The following is a 20,107-nucleotide window of genomic DNA, read 5'->3' as shown; positions in this document are numbered from 1 at the left end:
ATTTCCGATTGGAGCACGCTTAGAGATCTGTGTCACAGGTTTCCACATACGTGGGTTTTCCTGCCAGTTCCCACTAGGGTTAGGCTCGTCCGAGTGTGTGGAGAGGGGCCCTGAGCTTGGTGGCAGTTGGGTTCTGGAGGTTTTTGGCTACCGGGGTTCTGCTTGGGGCTGTGCTCGGGAGTCACTCCCGGGTGATCTTTGGGCAAACCTGGGGCTGGGGTTGCATCCAGGGCTCCTGCCTGTGAAGCCTGAGCTCAGCCTGGCGAGCCATTGCCCCATACTGCAGGTGTTCCATCAGGCCCACAGGCCTGTCCTTCAGGGGCGGCCAGGTGCGCTGCCCTCTCCTCCACACCCCACAGCGCTATACCTCATTCTTCCTCCAGAGCCAGTGGTTTGGGAGAAAGGGTGGTGCTTCAATAGTGGAGGTTGGGCTGGCAGCAAGTTGGGGCTGAGGGTGGGGAAGTAGGGTCATATTGAAATCCTTGTCGATGAGAAACTGCCTGTTGGCCCACTTGTGCAGGCGGCTGTAGACGGGGATGCCCAGCATCTCCTGGTACTGGGAACTACCAGTGATTTTTTCCCACGGTACAATCAACTGTGTGCCTTGCTTTGGAAACTTGGCCATCAGCTCCTTTTCCCTCTCGTCGAACGCCACGAAGCCAAAGAACTTATTCACGTTGTTGGCCGCCAGTGCGAGCGAGTGCACCTCGGCCGTGCGTCGCAAGAGCTGCTCCTCCTTGGCGAGGTAGCGGGCCCTGTAGTCCTCCTGGTGGTAGCCGAGCCTCGAGCAGCAGGCCTTGAGGCACTTGATCAGGAACACCACCATGGCCACTGTGCAGATGAGCAGCCACCCTAATAGCTGAGACACAGAGGGCCGGTCAGGGAAAGTGGCAGCTGAGAGGGTCCTAGGTGGCCGGGGTGGAGCTGGCCCTCAGCAACCCCAGCCAGCCGGCTCTGCATCGCCCGGCTGCAAATTCTGCCCTTGAAGCAGAAACCAGCATTCCCAGCGGGATTCCATCCCTCTGCCCTCACTCTAGCACCTGCTCTGTGCTTAGACTTTGCAGACCCCTGCTGCCTTCCTCTCCCCCCACCCCAGGGCCTCCTACCACATCTCAGCCTCCAAGTCTGGCTCAGACAGAGAGGCTCAGTCCCATGCCATCTCAGGGAAGCTTTCAGAGACCCGCTGGGAGCCCCTACATGCCTGCTTCCTCCTCACCCTAACTATCTTATAGGAAAATTACCTCATGCTTGTCTCAAAGGCTCCCTGGGGTGGGTGTCCCTCCATTTGGCCCTGTACAGCTCTGAGCAATGGAATCCCATTCCTGTGTCTCCACACCCATCTCTTGGGATGCTCGCGCTCCCCTCTACTTTAGCTTCGTGTGTGTGTGTGTGTGTGTGTGTGTGTGTGTGTGTGTGTGTGTGTGTGTGTGTTGAACCTGGGTCACTGGTGATACTTCAGCTAACCTGGCTCACAGTTTAGCGTTAAGGCCTGAGGGATGTGGTGCTGCCCGAACCCTGCAGGGTAGGGGATGACCAAGTTTCCCCAGTGGGAAAGGGATATACCCAGTGATGCTTGGTAGCCTCCAGGGCTCTCCCTGACTGTTCTCAGGGACCGTGTGGTGCCAGATTGAACCAGATGGGGCTGGGTGCACACCAGGCTTGCACCCTGGCCCCTCTACTGTCCCCAGCCCCAACTGGTGTTTGCCATGTCCTGACACTAGGTCAGTGCCTCCTTGTCGCTCCCCGGCCTCCTCTCTGCCCCTTCAGGCTCCACCAGGCACCTTCCTTTACTCTGCCCTTCATTCATTTATTTATTTATTTATCCCTCTGCTGCCTTGGAGCAAAGCCAAGGTGAAGGTAGGAGGGAGCAGGAGACGAATTTCTCAGAGGCAGTAGGACCAAGATGGGATCTAAAGCAGCGGTTTCTGCCACAGACAGACCTGTCCGTGTCGGCAGGTGGGGTCAGATGCCTCACTTCTCACTGCCCGACTGGGGCCCGTGTGCAGGGGAGACTGTGGGTGGGCATGAGAGGCTGGAGAGCTGCTCCAAAGCTGCAGCATCACCAGCCCTACCAGAGCCCAGGGCCCGGGAAAGGGCCCCTTTGTGGTGCAGACACAGGCCCCGTGAGACCCGGCTGGCACAGGTGGTGGCCCAGGAGAGAGGTGCCAGCAGGAACTAGGGCTGTGGTGAGCTGCAAGAAGACTCCCCCAACCTCTGCCCTTGACAAGACCCTAACCACAGACTAATTTGTTCTGTTTTCTCTTTTGCTTTTTGGGTCACACCCGCGGTGCCCTGGGGACCATATGGGATGCCCAATTCAGGTCTGCCGTGTGTAAGGCCAGCACCCTCACCGCTGTACTAACACTCTGGCCCCCCACAAGAGACTCTTATCTGCATGGAAAACCTCAAGCCGGGCAGTTTGTGGCAATTAGTGAGCCAGCAGGGAGCTTCCCGGACTGGGCAGCCGCATCGCATCCCAGCCTGAGTGTGTAAATCCGCTTTTACCTTGGGGCATCCCCCAACTCTCCTCTCTGCTCCTGTTCCCTTTGAAACCCTGGCTGTTTCCCTCCCTCTTCCTCTCTCTCCCTTCCCTAACTAAAACGATTGGAGTTAAGTTTTAAGCATTCATGGGGTCTGCTAGGTTTCACCAAAACTCAATACATCAAAATTCTTATCTGGAGGGGCTGGGAAAAGACTTTGGCAATAGAGCACTTTCCTTGCATGTGTGAGTCCGGGTTCCACCCCCAGCACTGCAAAAATGAACAAAACTCTCTTATTTGAAATGGGAAAATGATTCTTTTTTTTTTCTTTTTGGCGTCACACCTGGCGATACACAGGGGTCACTCTTGGCTCTGCACTCATGAATTAACCTGGTGTTGCTCAGGGGACCATACAGGATGCTGGGAATCATACCCAGGTCGGCTGCATGCAAGGCAAAAGCCCTACCCGCTGTGCTATATCTCCAGCCCCGATTCTGTTTGGTTTTTTTTGGGGGGGTCACATCCGGCAATGCACAGGGGTTACTCCCGGCTCATGCACTCAGGAATTATTCCTAGCAGGGGTCAGGGGACCATATGGGATGCTGGGATTCGAACCCCCGTCGGCTGTGTGCAAGGCAAACGCCCTATCTCTGTGCTATTGCTCCAGCCCCAAGAAAATGATTCTTCCCACACTAAGAATCTTGCTTAATGGTTGCCACTGATTACGGGAACCCAGGATCTGGATGGACACTGAGCACCCCACCACCTCCCAGGGAAGGGATGAGCATCCCTCAGCACAGCCTTACCTGAGACTCAAACTTGAGCCTGCGGCTCACCTCCTCCCGGAACCCAGACAGGTTGTCAGGGCTCTCCCTGCAAGGGAACCTGGCCAGGATCTGCGTGGTGTGGGAGAGAGGGAAGCTCTCGTTCTCAGCCGTGAGCGAGGACGGGTCCACAAACTCGCTGAATGCGCAGACGTAGGCGTCCCCGCGCAGCAGGGAGATGACCAACCACGTGAGGGGGGCCACGGCTGCGCGGCCCACGATAGAATATAGGATGCCTGGGCATTTCTTGGTCCTGAAGCACCGGCACCCGTCCACCAGGTTCCTGGTTTGGTTGTTGAGGATGATGCTGATGAAGAAGAGCAATTAGGCGGGCCACAGGTGGCCATCAGCCCATACTGGCAGTTCTGAACTCGTTCACAAGGGCACTGGACGGCCAACAAGTAGAAGAGCTCCTGGCCACCCATGGTGCCCAGAGCCACCAGCCCATTTAATGTCACCAAATCCTTGCTCCTGAAAATGAGCGACAGGAAGCGGGAGATGGGGTTAGCCATGGTGTCAGGGGAGGGGCTGCACGAGGAGGAAGTGCGGGCTGGCAGGCACCTTGCAGCAGGGCTGGGCTGGTCACTCCGGTGGCAGCTGGGCACCTCCTGTAGGACAGCAGGAGGTAGAAGAATGTCTGCTCTGAACCTGACATCAGGGACAGCTCCTGGGGTCAGGCTGACAAGGGGGCAGTGATGGTGGCCCGCATCCTACTCAGCCATCATTCCTCATCCTGGGGACCCCTCAGTGGGCTGTCAGCCCCCAGACTCGCGGAGAAGGGGCAGTGGCCCCAGGGTGGCCTCTCAGGGGCAGAGCTGTGGGCCCTTCTCCTCGGATGCTCAGACCTCCTGGCTTCCACCAGCTTCTTCCTGGGGGCTGAGGAGGGCCCCGTGGCCTGCCAGCAGCGACAGGACGCTCACTTCCCTTCGGACTGCGGGTTGGGTCCGGGCAGTGGTCTGTTGGGCCAGTGTCCTGATGTGGGAGGGGTACCTGCGCCCCCGATGGTGGAAAGTATCCCTGTGCTGTGGAGTAGCGCTAGGGAGAGTCCCGGGCACCATCACCCTCCTGGGGGCCTCAGGTGGGCTCCGGGCTCCCGCCCACTGGGGCATCTCCTCTGGGCCCCTGTCCTCTCAGGGAGGCGGGAGGGCCAGGGACGGAGTGCAGAGGCCTGGCCATGGCCCGCCATCTCTCTCCTGCCGGGGCTCCAGAGTGACTGTCAGAGTGGGCGAAGGGGTCATGCTCCCCATTGTGAAGAGCAGGAAATGCCCCCAGGAAGTTCTGGAGCCTGGGGTGGGGGATGTGGCCCAAGGCAGAGCTCAGGCCTCTTTCCTGTGAAGACTGGGTTCAGCGCCCTTCCCTGCAAAGTGCAAACATGGAGGTGCCCGGCAGGACTTTGGAGCAGCATCTCAGGAGCCTTGGCTGGTGAGGTGAAGTGAATTTTCCATCTCACCAGTCTCTGCTGAACTTACTTTTTGCTCACCCTTAGGCCCTAAGGAACCTTCTCTCCCCCAATTTCTCTTTCCAACTTGGCAGCCCTGAGCACCGGACCCTGAGCCCAGGCCCCCCAGCCTGCCAGCGACAGGAAATCTGGGCCCCAGGACACAGGGTTCTCTGGGGTTCACTCCCCTGGCACCGTCCACACAGCTGAGTAGGGGCCTGGGTGTGGCCTGTCTCCACATCTGTCTCTCCAACTCTGTGAGCTAAAGCCGAAGTCCTCAGGTTGTGGGGTGGGGAGAGCAGACAGGTGGGGCATCGCCCAGAGGTGCCCCACGCGGACCCCTCTCTACACCTGTGCCCCGTCTGCTTACCGCCAAGACTACCCGATGGGTCAGGGCGGAACTGGCTTGCTGCAGGGGAGAGATCTGACCCCCACCCAGGGGGAGCGTGGATTGGTCTCTCTCCCAGAGAAAGGAGTTGAGGGGATGCTGGGCTGGTGCCCGCATGGCCCCTCGCTCCACCTCAGCCCTTCTTGGCTTGAAGGCTCCCGTGAGTGCAGACTTTGGGTGCAAAGTTCCCAAGTAGGGTTCCAGAGGCCTGGCCACTGGTGGGGGTCACTGCGGAGGGACCAGGTCCTCCTCTGAGAGCACAGCCCACACCAGTGAGGGGTATCCCCAGATTTCTCCAACAAAACCAGGAGGGGTGGGAGTGAAGACTGGCCCGACTCTGCTCTGCTTCAAGTCACACCGCAGGGTAGGCGCCTTGCTTACCCAGAGCTCCAGGTAGGCGGCCCGGGGTGTGGAGGCCTCCCGCGACACCCTTTGCCTTCCTGCTTTGCTTCTGTGCCCGAGCTGGGTGGCTTCAGAAAGTTTTGCTCCAGTAAAGATGAGGGTTAGCTGATTGATGACGCGCATGTCAGCCCCAAGTTGGGTAATTGGCAGGACAGAGGGTGGGGAGCAGGGGTGTGTGGGGGGGGACTCTGCAGATTACACTGTAAGATCTCAGCAGGTCAGGGCCAGGCCCAGCCACCCTGAGAGGCTCCCCCCACGGTGCAGAGCTGCCCTGGCTGGGGAGGGAGGGATCACCTCTCCCCCTCCTGCCCTGCCTGAATCATCTTCCCAGCAAGCCGCATCTTGGTTGTGTTCCCTCAGTCTTTCCAGCCTGCCAAGGCCTCATTACCCTGCTGGGCCCCAGGAATGAAAGCTCCTCAGGTCCTTGTCCCAGTTGGGGTCCCTGGGCAGGTGGCGGCCCTGGGCTGGGTCAGGACTACTGTGTTTATGGCCTCGGGTCTCTCTGCTGTCAGCCTGGGGCCGTCCGTGGTGGGTTTGGCCCAGCACCCACACGTCTCCCAGCACAGCCCGTCGCACACAGAACTGTATCACCAACACCTTCCGGAAGGGAAGCTGCTCACAGCCAGGGTCCTGAGGTAGGTGGCGGTCTCGCCCTCCCCCACCACCTTCCTTGGGAGGCCGGCGGGGGCTGGAGGGAACAGCCTGGGTGGAGTTGGGTGTCCTGTCTGGGTGAGCAGGGCCCCACCTGACTGGTGCCTCTGCCTCAGCCCCTAAAGCAGCCGGCGAGACTCTCCTCCCTGCAGATCTCAGCAGGTCAGGGCCAGGCCCAGCCACCCTGAGAGGCTCCCCCCACCGTGCAGAGCTGCCCAGGCTGGGGAGGGAGGGATCACCTCTCCCCCTCCTGCCCTGCCTCACTCATCTTCCCAGCAGGTCGCACCCCTGTTCCAGCTAACTCTGGGGTTGCTTTAGACCTCAGGTGGAGGAACCCAAGAGATAATACAGCAGGTGGGCACTTGTCTTGCACAGGGGCACTGAGGGGCCCAACCCCTGGCATCATATAGAGTCCCCTGAGCCTCAGCAGAAGTCAGCTCTGAGCACAGAGCCAGGAGTAAGGCTTTAGCAGAACTAGGTGTGATCAGGTCTCATAATTAAGAAGAAAATAGGCAAAATCATTTTTATTTGTTTGTTTTTTACTTTTTGGGTCATACCCAGCAATGATCAGGGGTTACTCAGGGGTTACTCTTGGCTCTGCATTCAGGAATCACTCCTGACAGTGCTCAGGAGACCATATCTGATGCTGGGAATTGAACCCGGGTCAGTCGAGCGCAAGGCAAACGCCCTACCCACCGTGCAATTGCTCCAGCCTCCAAAAAGCAAAATCTTAGTTGGAGGGAAAACAAACAAAAACCAGCACCTAAGGGTCTGGGAGACTAGATTTCTGGATGAACTGGGGGGCAGGTTCTGCAGGAGTCCTGGGGTCTGGTCCTCAGAGCTGCTCACCTTGCAGGATTCCACAAGCATCTCCCAGAGTCACCCCTGAGCACCACTGGTGAAGCCTACCCCCCTCAAAGTAACCAAGCCAAAAGTAGAGCCCAGATCTCAGGAGTGTTGGGAGGGGAACTTCAGCATGTGGGGACCCTGAGCTCTGAGGGCGTCAGAGAAAGAAGTTGGAGCAGGGTGTTTTTTTTTTTTTTTCGCCCACACCCAGCTGACTCCTTGCCTTTTTTTGAACTCAGGGATCACCCCTGGCATATGTGATTCAGAGTGTCAAACCCAGGTCAGCCACATGCTAAGGTAAGAGCCCTGCCCGCTGTACTATCTCTCCAGCCAGTGCTTATTGATTGATTGATTTTACAATTTTTATATATTTTATTTTTATAAAATATTTCACAATAGTTCACTGCAGATGAGAAGGGGGGGGACTCTGCAGATTGTACTATAAGATCTCAGCAGGTCAGGCCCAGGCCCAGCCACCCTGAGAGGCTCCCCCCACCGTGCAGAGCTGCCCAGGCTGGGGAAGGAGGGATCACCTCTCCCCCTCCTGCCCTGCCTGACTCATCTTCCCAGCAGGTCGCACCCCTTTTCCAGCTAACTCTGATATGGCTTTAGACCTCAGGTGGAGCGATCCAAGAGATAATACAGCAGGTGGTCACTTGTCTTGCACAGGGGCACTGAGGGGCCCAAACCCCTGGCATCATATAGAGTTCCCTGAGCCTCAGCAGTAGTCAGCCCTGAGCACAGACCCAGGAGTAACTCTTTCGCAGAAGTAGGTGTCCTCAGGTCTCATAACTAAGAAAAAAAATAGCAAAATATTTTTGTTTTTCACTTTTTGGGTCATACCCAGCAATGATCAGAGGTTACTCCTGGCTCTGCATTCAGGCATCACTCCTGGCAGTGCTCGGGGGACCATATGGGATGCTGGGAATTGAACCGGGTCAGCCGCGTGCAAGGCAAACGCCCTACCCACTGTGCAATTGCTCCAGCCTCCAAAAAGGAAAATCTTAGGTAGAGGGAAAATAAACAAAAACCAGCACCTAAGGGTCTGGAGATGTGTTTTCTGGATGAACTGGGGGGCAGGTTCTGCAGGAGTCCTGGGATCCGGTCCTAAGCGCTATTCACTCTGCCTGGTCCTACGGCATCTCCCGGAGCCACCCCTCAGCACCAAACTGCATGCAAACCCTGAGTGTCACTGGTGCAGCCTCCCCCCCCCCAAACTGATGAAACCAAAAGTAGAGCCCAAATCTTAGGACTTTTGCGTAGGAACTTCAGAATATGGGAACCCTGGGACAGGAGGGCGTCAGTGGGTGGATTTGGAGCAAGGTGTTGTTTTTTTGTTTTTTGCCCCCCGACAGCTGTCTCCTTACCTTTTTTATCTTTTCTCAAGGATCATCCCTGGGGAATGTGGTGCCCGGATCAGAGTGCCCCACGTAAGTCACTGCAAGGCATGAGCCATACCTGTTTTAGTATTTCTTCTGCCAGTGCTTATTTATTTTATAATTTTTATATATTATATTTTCATAAACTAGTTTATAATAGTTCATTGCAGATAATATTGAAAGACCAATTCCACTATCGAGCACATTCCCACCACAATAGGAAAGTGTATGAAGGCCGTTGTATTTCATTCTGAGCCATTTAAGCTCGAATATAAAAGAACACAAGCAAGTATGTTATAACCAAGCATATGTGTGCTACTTTGGTATATAAGTGGATTAGAGTATAAGAGGTTGTGCGACCGCATTAGGAAGTTCAGTGATACTCTCTTCCAGGAGCTTTAGTCTGTAGTCTCTGGGTCTTGGCCATTGATGAGATTACATGGCGCATGGTGGGGGTGGGGGCGGGGTGCAGTTTGCGGGTGTCACTGCCAAGCTACTGGAAAACTGGGGAGCTGGGGGGAGGAGTCCCATTTCTGATTCAAGCACACTTAGAGATCTTTGTCACGGGTTCCCGCATACCTGGGTTTTCCTGCCAGTTCGCACTAGGGTTAGGCTCTTCTGAGTGTGTGGAGAGAGGCCTTGAGCATGGCGGCAGTTGGGTTCTGAAGGTTTTCAGCTGCTGGTGTTCTGCTTGGGGCTGTGCTCAGGAGTCACTCCCGGGTGATGCTTGGAAAAACTCGGGGCTGGGGTTGCATCCAGGGCTCCTGCCTGTGAGCTGAGCTCAGCCTGGCGAGCCATTGCCCCATACTGAGGGCGTATCTTCAGGTCCACAGGCCTGTCCTTCAGGGGCAGCCAGGTCCGATGTCCTCTCCTCCACACGCCAAACTGCTGAACCTCATTCTTCCTCCACAGCCGGTAGTTTGGGAGAAAGGGTGGTGCTGCAAGGGTCGGGGGGTGGGCTGGCAGCAAGATGAGGCTACGTGTCGGGAAGTAGGGTCATATTGAATTCCTCGTCGATGTCAGGCTGACAGAAGGCCCACTTGTGCAGGCGGCTGTAGAGGGGGATGTGCAGCATCTCCTGGTACTCGGAGCTGCCAGTGATTTTGTCCCACGGTAGACTCCGCTCTGTACCTTGTTTTGGGAACTTGGCCATTAGTACCTGGTCCCTCTGGCTGAGCGCCATGAAGCCGAAGAACTGCTTCATGTTGTTGGCCGCCAGCGTGAGCGAGTGCGCCTCGGCCGTGTGTCGCAAGAGCTGCTCCTCCTTGGCGAGGTAGCGGGCCTTATAGGCCTCCTGGTGGTAGCCGAGCTTCGAGCAGCAGGCCTTGGGGCACTTGATCAGGAACACCACCACGGCCACTGTGCAGATGAGCAGCAACCCTAATAGCTGAGACACAGAGGGCCGGTCAGGGAAAGGGGCAGCTGAGGGGGTCCGGAGCGGCTGGGGTGGATTGGCCCTCAGCACCCCCAGCCAGCCGGCTCTGCATCGCCCAGCTGCAAATTCTGCCCCTGACGGAGAAACCAGCGTTCCCAGCGGGATTCCATCCCTCTGCCCTCACTCTGGCACTTGCTCTGTGCTTAGACTTTGCAGACCCCTGCTGCCTTCCTCTCCACCCCACCCCCAGGGCCTCCTTCCACATCTCAGCCTCCAAGTCTGGCTCAGACAGAGAGGCTCAGTCCCATGCCACCTCGGGGAAGCCTTCAGAGACCCTCTGGGAGAGCCTACATGCCTGCTTCCTCCTCACCATCATTATCTTATAGGAAAATTACATCATGCTTGTCTCAAAGACTCCTGGGGTGGGTGTCCCTCTATTTGGCCCTGTACAGCTCTGAGCAACGGAATCCCATTCCTGTGTCTCCACACCCATCTCTTGGGCTGCTCACGCTCTCCTCTACTGTAGCTTCGTGTGTGTGTGTGTGTGTGTGTGTGTGTGTGTGAGAGTGTGTGTGTGTGTGAGAGTGTGTGTGTGTGTGTGTGTGTGTGTGTGTGTGTGTTGAACCTGGGTCACTGGTGATACTTCAGCTAACCTGGCTCACAGTTTAGCCTTAAGGCCTGAGGGATGTGGTGCTGCCCGAACCCTGCAGGGTAGGGGATGACCAACTTTCCCCAGTGACGCCTGGGACACACCCAGTGATGCTTGGGGAGCCTCCAGGGCTGTCCCTGGCTGTGCTCAGGGACCGTGTGGTGTCAGATTGAACCAGATCGGGCTGGGTGCACAACAGGCTTGCACCCTGGCCCCTCTACTGTCCCCAGCCACAACTGGTGCTTGCCATGTCCCGACACTAGGTCAGTGACTCCTTGTCGCTCCCGGGCCTCCTCTCTGTCCCTTCAGGCTTCACCAGGCACCTTCCTTTACTCTGACCTTCATTCATTAATTTATTTATCCCTCTGCTGCCTCTGAGCAAAGCCAAGGTGAAGGTAGGAGGGAGCAGGAGATGAATTTCTCAGAGGCAATAGGACCAAGATGGGATCTAAAGCAGCGGTTTCTGCCACAGACAGACCTGTCCGTGTCGGCACGTGGGGTCAGATGCCTCACTTCTCACTGCCCGACTGGGGCCCGCGGGCAGGGGAGACTGTGGGCGGGCATGAGAGGCTGGAGAGCTGCTTCAAAGCTGCAGCATCACCGGCCCTACTGGAGCCCAGGGCCCGGGAAAGGGCCCCTTTGTGGTGCAGACACGGGCCCCGTGAGACCCGGCTGGCACAGGTGGTGGCCCAGGAGAGAGGTGCCAGCAGGAACTAGGGCTGTGATGAGCTGCAAGAAGACTCCCCCAAACTCTGCCCTTGACAAGACCCTAACCACAGACTAATTTGTTCTGTTTTCTCTTTTGCTTTTTGGGTCACACCCGCGGTGCCCTGGGGACCATATGGGATGCCCAATTCAGGTCTGCCGTGTGCAAGGCCAGCACCCTCACCGCTGTACTACCACTCTGGCCACCACTACAGACTCTTATCTGCATGGAAAACCTCAAGCCGGGGCAGTTTGTGGCACTTTGTGAGCCAACAGGGAGACTCCCCGACTGGGCAGCCGCATCCCAGCCTGAGTATGTAAATCCACTTTTACCTTGGGGCATCCCCCACTCTCTCCCCTCTGCTCCTGTTCCCTTTGAAACCCTGGCTGTTTCCCTCCCTCTTCCTCTCTCTCCCTTCCCTAACTAAAACGATTGGAGTTAAGTTTTAAGCATTCATGGGGTCTTCTGAGGTTCACCAAGACCCAATACATCTAAATTCTTATCTGGAGGGGCTGGGAAAAGACTTGGCAATAGAGCACTTTCCTTGCAGTGTGAGTCCGGGTTCCACCCCCAGCACTGCAAAAATGAACAAAACTCTCTTATTTGAAATGGGAAAATGATTCTTTTTTTTTTTTTCTGTTTGGCGTCACACCTGGCGATACACAGGGGTCACTCTTGGCTATGCGCTCCTGAATTAACCTGGTGGTGCTCAGGGGACCCTACAGGATGCTGGGAATCAAACCCTGGTCGGCTGCATGGAAGGCCAATGCCCTACCCGCTGTGCTATCACTCCAGTCCCAATTCTGTTTGTTTTTTTTTGGGGGGGTCACATCCGGCAATGCACAGGGGTTACTCCTGGCTCATGCACTCAGGAATTATTCCTGGCAGGGCTCGGGGACCATATGGGATGCTGGGATTCGAACCCCCATCGGCCGTGTGCAAGGCAAACGCCCTATCTCTGTGCTATTGCTTCAGCCCCAAGAAAATGATTCTTAATGGTTCTTAACTTAATGGTTCTTAACTAAGAATCTTGCTTAATGGTTGCCACTGATTACGGGAACCCAGGAACTGGATGGGCACTGAGCCACCCGCCACCTCCCAGGGAAGGGATGAGCATCCCTCAGCACAGCCTTACCTGAGACTCAAATTTGAGCCTGCGTCTCACCTCCTCCCGGAAGCCGGACAGGTTGTCAGGGCTCTCCCCACAAGGGAACCTGGCCAGGATCTGCATGGCGTGGGAGAGAGGGAAGCTCTCGTTCTCAGCCGTGAGCGAGGACGGGTCCACAAACTCGCTGAATGCACAGACGTTTGCGTCCCCGAGCAGCAGGGAGATGAAAGACCAGGTGAGGGGGGCCACGGCTGCGCGGCCCACGATCGAATATAGGATGCCTGGGCATTGCTTGGTCCTGAAGCATCGGCACCAGTCCACCTGGTTCCTGGTTTGGTTGTTGAGGATGATGCTGATGAAGAAGAGAAACAAGGAGGGCCCCAAAGTGGCCGTTAACCCATACCAGAAGTTCTGAACTGGTGAGCACAGGCACTGGAAGGCCAACAAGGAGAAGAGCTCCTGGCCCCCGTGGTGCCCAGAGCCACCAGCCCATTTAATGTCACCAAATCCTTGCTCCTGAAAATGCGCGAAAGGAAGTGGGTGATGGGGTTAGCCATGGTGTCAGGGCAGGGGCTGCACGAGAAGGAAGTGTGGGCTGGCAGGCACCTTGCAGCAGGGCCGGGCTGGTCACTCCGGTGGCGGCTGGGCACCTCCTGTAGGACAGCAGAGGACAGAAGAATATTGCTCTGAACCCAACCCCCAGGGACAGCCCCTGGGGTCAGGCTGACAAGGGGGCAGTGATGGTGGCCCACATCCTACTCAGCCATCATTCCTCATCCTTGGGACCCCTCGGTGGGCTGTCAGCCCCCAGACTCGCGGAGAAGGGGCAGTGGCCCCAGGGTGGCCTCTCAGGGGCAGAGCTGTGGGTCCTCCTCGTTGGATGCTCAGACCTCCTGGCTTCCACCAGCTTCTTCCTGGGGGCTAAGGAGGGCCCCGTGGCCTGCCAGCAGCGACAGGACGCTCACTTCCCTTCGGACTGCGGGTTGGGTCCGGGCAGTGGTCTGTTGGGCCAGTGTCCTGATGTGGGAGGGGACCTGCACCCCCGATGGGGGGAGGTGACCCTGTGCTGTGGAGTGGCACTGGGGAGAGTCCCGGGCACCATTGCCCTCCTGGGGGCCTCAGGTGGCTCCGGGCTCCCGCCCACTGGGGCATCTCCTCTGGGCCCCTGTCCTCTCAGGGAGGCGGGAGGGCCAGGGAGGGAGTGCAGAGGCCTGGCCATGGCCCCCGCATCTCTCTCCTGCCGGGGCTCCAGCGAGACTGTCAGAGTGGGCGGAAGGGGTCATGCTCCCCATTGTGAAGAACAGGAAATACTCCCAGGAAGTTCTGGAGCCTGGGGTGGGGGATGTGGCCCAAGGCAGAGCTCAGGCCTCTTCCCTGTGAAGACTGGGTTCAGCGCCCTCCCCTGCAAACTGCAAACATGGAGGTGCCCGGCAGGACGTTTGAGCAGCATCTCAGGAGCCTTGGGTGGTGAGGTGAAGTGAATTTTCCATCTCCTAGTCTCTGCTCACCCGTAGGCCCTAAGGAACCTTCTCTCCTCCAATTACTCTTCCCAAATCGGCAGCCCTGAGCACTGGACCCTGAGCACAGGCCCGCCAGCCTGCCAGTGACAGGAAGTCTGTGCCCAGGACACAGGGTTCTCTGGGGTTCACTCCCCAGGAACCACCCATACAGCTGACCCGGGCCCAGGGTGTGGCCTGTCTCCCCATCATTCTCTCCATCTCTGTGAGCTAAAGCCACAGTCCTCAGGCAGGGGCTTGGTTTGCGTGAGGGGTGCGGGCAGCAGACAAGTAGGACATCTGCCCAGTATCACCCCATGGGGCCCCCCTCTAATGTGCCCCTTCTGCAAGCTGTCAAGACTTCCATGCCAAGGTTGCTGGGTACCAGGAGCTAGGGGTCGGGGTGAGCGGGGGAGAGGAGAGGAGAGGCGAGGGGAGAGATCTGACCCTCACCTGGAGGGATCCTGGCATATTCCTGCTCCCCAGGAAGGGAGTTTGTGGGGACGTGGGAGCAGGCGCCCAGCCCTCTCTCTGCCTCTGCCCTTCTTGGCTTTAAGGTTCCCGTGAGCGCAGACTCTGGGTGCAAAGTGCCCAAATAGGGCTCCAGAGTTCTGGCCATGATGGGGGTGACCAGGCCGCCTTCTGAGCCTACAGCCGGGCCAGGGAGGGGAACCCCCAGACTATGCCAACAACGACAGGAGGGATGGGAGATTAGGAGACGGGAGTGGGGACCAGCCCCACTCTGCCCGGGGAAACTCACACCCAGGGCTGGCGCCTTGCTTACCCGGAGCAGCTGCGGGGCTCAGGCAAGCGGCTTTCTCCTCTCTGGGCTCCAGGACAAGAGGCTCGCTGGGGTGGGGGCTGCAGGCGCTGCCCTCCGCCTTCCTGCTTTGCTTCTGTGCTGGAGCCTGATGACTTCAGAAAGTTTCAGTCCGGAAAGAGGATGTCAGCCCCCAGAGTGGGAATCTCCAGGTCAAGGGGTGGGGAGGAGCTGGGAGCAGGAGGCAGGAGGGAGGGATTGGGGAATCTGCTGCCTGCAGGGCTGACTCTCAGGTCAGCTAACTCGGGTAAGATAACTCGGGTGCTGCTTCAGACCTCGGTGGAGGGGGCTGTACAGCGGGTAGGACACTTGTCTTGCATGGGGCCAACCTGCCAGGAGTCATCCCTGAACACAGAGCCAGGGTAAGCCCTTGGCCATGCTAGGTGAAGCCCGAAGATGAAAAACAAAACAACAAAAAAAAATCTAGGGTGGACGGAAAACAAACAAAAGCCAGCACTCTGGGGCCTGGGAGCTGTGTGATGGCTGGAAGAAATGGAGCACTGGTTCTGCAGGAGTCCTGGGGTCCGGTCCTCAGTGCTGCTCACCCTGCAGGATTCCACAAGCATCTCCTGGAGCCTCCCCTGAGCACCAAGCCAGAAGTAAACCCTGAGCACCACTGGTGCAGCCTCTTCCCCCCTCAAAGAAACCAAAGGAAAAGTAGAGCCCAGATCTCAGGAGTGCTGGGAGGGGAACTTCAGCATGTGGGACCCTGAGCTCTGAGGGCGTCAGTGAAAGAAGTTGGAGCAGGGTGTTATCTTTTGGTTTTTTGCCCACACCCAGCAGACTCCTTGCCTTCTTTTGGCTCAGGGGTCACCCCTGGCATATGTGGTCCAGGGTGTCAAACCCAGGCCAGCCACACGCTAATCTTAGAGCCGTGCCCGCTGTACTATCTCTCCAGCCAGTGTTTGCTTATTTATTTATTTATTTTACAATTTTTAGATATTTTATTTTCATAAACTAGTTCACAATAGTTTATTGCAGATAATATTCAAAGACCAATCCCACCACCGAGTTACCTTCCCACCACAAGAAGAGTGTGTATGAAGTTTGTTGTATTTCATTCTGGAGCCATTTAAGTCCGAATATAAAAGAATACAAGCAAGTATGTTAAAACCAAACAAATGTGTGCTACTTTTGGTATATAAGTGAGTTAGAGTATAAGAGGTCTTGGACCACATTAGGAAATTCGGCGACTCTCTCTTCCAGGAGAGAGTCTGTAGTCTGTAGTCTCTGGGTCTTGGCCATTGATGAGATTACATGGCAAGTGGCGGGGACGGGGGCAGTTCAGTTGGTGGGTGTCACTGCCAAGCTACTGGAAAACTGGGGAGCTGGGGGAGGAGTCCCATTTCCGATTGGAGCACGCTTAGAGATCTGTGTCACAGGTTCCCGCATACCTGGGTTTTCCTGCCAGTTCCCACTAGGGTTAGGCTCGTCCGAGTGTGTGGAGAGGGGCCCTGAGCATGGCGGCAGTTGGGTTCTGGAGGTTTTTGGCTACCGGGGTTCTGCTTGGGGCTGTGCTCGGGAGTCACTCCCAGGTGATCTTTGTGCAAACTTGCGGCTGGGGTTGCATCCAGGGCTCCTGCCTGCGAAGCCTGAGCTCAGCCTGGCGAGCCATTGCCCCATACTGCGGGCGTTCCATCAGGCCCACAGGTCTGTCCTTCAGGGGCGGCCAGGTCCGCTGCCCTGTCTTCCACACCCCATACCTCTGAACCTCATTCTTCCTCCAGAGCCAGTGGTTTGGGAGAAAGGGTGGTGCGTCAATGGTCGTAGGTTGGGCTGTCAGCAAGTTGGGGCTGAGGGTGGGGAAGTAGGGTCATATTGAAATCCTTGTCGATGAGAAACTGCCTGTTGGCCCACTTGTGCAGGAGGCTGTAGAGGGGGATGCCCTGCATCTCCTGGTACTGGGAGCTGCCAGTGATTTTTTCCCACGGTACAATCAACTGTGTGCCTTGCTTTGGAAACTTGGCCATCAGCTCCTTTTCCCTCTCGTCGAATGCCACGAAGCCGAGGAACTGCTTCACGTTGTTGGCCGCCAGTGCGAGCGAGTGCGCCTCGGCCGTGCGTCGCAAGAGCTGCTCCTCATTGGCGAGGTAGCGGGCCCTGTAGGCCTCTTGGTGGTAGCTGAGCTTCGAGCAGCAGGACTTGAGGCACTTGATCAGGAACACCACCATGGCCACTGTGCAGATGAGCAGCCACCCTAATAGCTGAGACAGAGGGCCGGTCACGGAAAGCTGAGGGGGTCCGAAGTGGCTGGGCTGAAGCTGGCCCTCAGCACCCCCAGCCAGCCGGCTCTGCATCGCCCGGCTGCAAATTCTGCCCCTGAAGGAGAAACCAGCATTCCCAGCGGGATTCCATCCCTCTGCCCTCACTCTAGCACCTGCTCTATGCTTAGACTTTGCAGACCCCTGCTGCCTTCCTCTCCCCCCACCCCAGGGCCTCCTTCCACATCTTAGCCTCCAAGTCTCTCTCAGACAGAGAAGCTCAGTCCCATGCCACCTCGGGGAAGCCTTCAGAGACCCACTGGGAGCCCCTACATGCCTGCTTCCTCCTCACCCTCACTATCTTATAGGAAAATTAACTCATGCTTGTCTCAAAACTCCTGGGGTGGGTGTCCCTCCATTTTCGCTGTACAGCTCGGAGTACGGAATCCCATTCCTCTGTCTCCACACCCATCTCTTGGGCTGCTCACGCTCCCCTCTACTATAGCTTCATGTGTGTGTGTGCTTGTGTGTGTGTTTGTGTGTGTGTTTGTGTGTGTGTGTTGAACCCGGGTCACTGTACTACTTTAGCTAACCTGGCTCACAGTTTAGCCTTAAGGCCTGAGGGATGTGGTGCTACACGAACCCTGCAGGGTAGGGGATGACCATCTTTCCCCAGTGACGCCTGGGACACACCCAGTGATGCTTGGGGAGCCTCCAGGGCTGTCCCTGGCTGTGCTCAGGGACCGTGTGGTGCCAGATTGAACCAGATGGGGTTGGGTGCACACCAGTCTTGCACCCTGGCCCCTCTACTGTCCCCAGCCACAACTGGTGTTTGCCATGTCCCAACACTAGGTCAGTGCCTCCTTGTCGCTCCCCGGCCTCCTCTCTGCACCTTCAGGCTCCACCAGGCACCTTCCTTTACTCTGACCTTCATTCATTTATTTATTTATCCCTCTGCTGCCTCGGAGCAAAGCCAAGGTGAAGGTAGGAGGGAGCAGGAGACGAATTTCTCAGAGGCAATAGGACCAAGATGGGATCTAAAGATGCGGTTTCTGCCACAGACAGACCTGTCCGTGTCGGCACGTGGGGTCAGATGCCTCACTTCTCACTGCCCGACTGGGGCCCGCGGGCAGGGGAGACTGTGGGCGGGCATGAGAGGCTGGAGAGCTGCTCCAAAGCTGCAGCATCACCGGCCCTACTGGAGCCCAGGGCCCGGGAAAGGGCCCCTTTGTGGTGCAGACACAGGCCCCGTGAGACCCGGCTGGCACAGGTGGTGGCCCAGGAGAGAGGTGCCAGCAGGAACTAGGGCTGTGATGAGCTGCAAGAAGACTCCCCCAACCTCTGCCCTTGACAAGACCCTAACCACAGACTAATTTGTTCTGTTTTATTTTTTGGTTTTTGGGTCACACCTGCGGTGCTCTGGGGACCATATGGGATGCCCAATTCAGGTCTGCCGTGTGCAAGGCCAGCACCCTCACCGCTGTACTAACACTCTGGCCCCCCACAACAGACTCTTATCTGCATTGAAAACCTCAAGCCGTGGAAGTTTGGGGAACTTTGCCGCATCCCAGTCTGAGTGTGTAAATCCGCTTTTACCTTGGGGCATCCCCCGCTCTCTCCCCTCTGCTCCTGTTCCCTTCGAACCCCTGGCTGTTTCCCTCCCTTTTCCTCTCTTCCCCTTCCCGAACTTAAATAATTTGTGTTAAGCTTAAAGCATTCATGGGGTCTGCTGGTTTTCACTAAGACCCAATACATCAAAATTCTTATCTAGAGGGGCTGGGAAAGACTTGGCAATGGAGCACTGTTCTTGCATGTGTGAGTCCGGGTTCCACCCCCACCACTGCAAAAATGAACAAAACTCTCTTATTTGAAATGGGAAAATGATTCTTTTTTTTTTTTCTTTTTGGCGTCACACCTGGCGATACACAGGCTCTGCACTCAGGAATTACACAGGTGGTGCTCAGGGGACCATACGGAATGCTGGGAATTGAACCCGGGTCGGCCGCGTGAAAGGCAAACGCCCTACCCGCTGTGCTATCTCTCCAGCCCCGATTCTGTTTGCTTTTTTTTTGGGGGGGGAGGTCACATCCGTCGACGCACAGGGGTTACTCCTGGCTCATGCAATCAGGAATTATTCCTGGCAGGGCTCGGGGACCATATGGGATGCTGGGATTCGAACCCGGGTTGGCCGTGTGCATGGCAAACGCCCTACCCGCTGTGCTATTGCTCCAGCCCCGAGAAAATGATTCTTCCCACACTAAGAATCTTGCTTAATGGTTGCCACTGATTACGGGAACCCAGGATCTGGATGGGCACTGAGTTCCCACCACCTCCCACGGAAGGGATGAGCATCCCTCAGCACAGCCTTACCTGAGACTCATACTTGAGCCTGCGGCTCACCTCCTCCCGGAAGCCGGACAGATTGTCAGGGCTCTCCCCGCAAGGGTACCTGGCCAGGATCTGCGTGGTGTGGGAGAGAGGGAAGCTCTCGTTCTCAGCCGTGAGCGAGGACGGGTCCACAAACTCGCTGAATGCACAGATGTAGGCATACCCGCGCAGTAGGGAGATGACCGACCAGGTGAGTGGGGCCACGGCTGCACGGCCCAAGATCGAATATAGGATACATGGGCATTTCTTGGTCCTGAACCACCGGCACTCGATCCTGCTTTGGTTGTTGAGGGGCTGCACGAAAAGTAAGTGCGGCCTGGCATGCACCTTGCAGTAGGGCCGGGCTGGTCACTCGGATGCAGCTGGGCACCTCCTGTAGGACAGCAGGAGAGAGAAAAATGCTGCTCTGAACCCAACCCCCAGGGACAGCCCCTGGGGTCAGGCTGACAAGGGGGCAGTGATGGTGGCCCACATCCTACCTAGCCATCATTCCTCATCCCCGGGTCCCCTCAGTGGGCTGTCAGCGGCCCCCTCTCTACACCTGTGCCCCACGCGGCCCCCTCTCTACACCTTTGCCCCGTCTGCTTACCGCCAAGACTTCCCGATGGGTCAGGGCTGAACTGGCTTGCTGCAGGGGAGAGATCTGACCCCCACCCAGGGGGAGCGTGGATTGGTCTCTCTCCCAGAGAAAGGAGTTGAGGGGATGCTGGGCTGGTGCCCGCATGGCCCCTCGCTCCACCTCGGCACTTCTTCGCTTGAAGGCTCCCGTGAGTGCAGACTCTGGGTGCAAAGTTCCCAAGTAGGGTTCCATAGGCCTGGCCACTGGTGGGTGTCACTGCGGAGGGACCAGGTCCTCTTCTGAGAGCACAGCCCACACCAGTGAGCAGTATCCCCAGATTTCTCCAACAAAACCGGGAGGGGTGGGAGTGAAGACTGGCCCGACTCCGCTCTGGGTC

General features: G+C 57.1%; 2 protein-coding genes across 2 annotated transcripts; both read right to left on the bottom strand.

The window, feature by feature from the left end:
* Positions 1–361: 361 nt before the first annotated feature.
* LOC129399388 (calcium homeostasis modulator protein 2-like) lies at positions 362–3,816 on the bottom strand. The gene is made up of 3 exons (XM_055119205.1): positions 3,662–3,816; positions 3,287–3,611; positions 362–859 (listed from the first exon to the last, which is right to left on the bottom strand). The coding sequence occupies exons 1-3, from the start codon at positions 3,814–3,816 to the stop codon at positions 362–364; spliced, it is 978 nt and encodes a 325-aa protein (XP_054975180.1).
* A 5,568-nt stretch (positions 3,817–9,384) lies between these two features.
* Positions 9,385–16,278, bottom strand: LOC129399387 (calcium homeostasis modulator protein 2-like). Its single transcript, XM_055119204.1, has 4 exons — positions 16,266–16,278; positions 13,137–13,222; positions 12,274–12,762; positions 9,385–9,795 (listed from the first exon to the last, which is right to left on the bottom strand). The coding sequence occupies exons 1-4, from the start codon at positions 16,276–16,278 to the stop codon at positions 9,385–9,387; spliced, it is 999 nt and encodes a 332-aa protein (XP_054975179.1).
* Between the last annotated feature and the right edge of the window lie 3,829 nt (positions 16,279–20,107).

The sequence above is a fragment of the Sorex araneus genome, chromosome 11 (genome assembly GCF_027595985.1).
Source record: "Sorex araneus isolate mSorAra2 chromosome 11, mSorAra2.pri, whole genome shotgun sequence".
NCBI classification, from domain to species: domain Eukaryota; kingdom Metazoa; phylum Chordata; class Mammalia; order Eulipotyphla; family Soricidae; genus Sorex; species Sorex araneus.
This window is presented reverse-complemented; position numbering and strand designations above follow the sequence as displayed.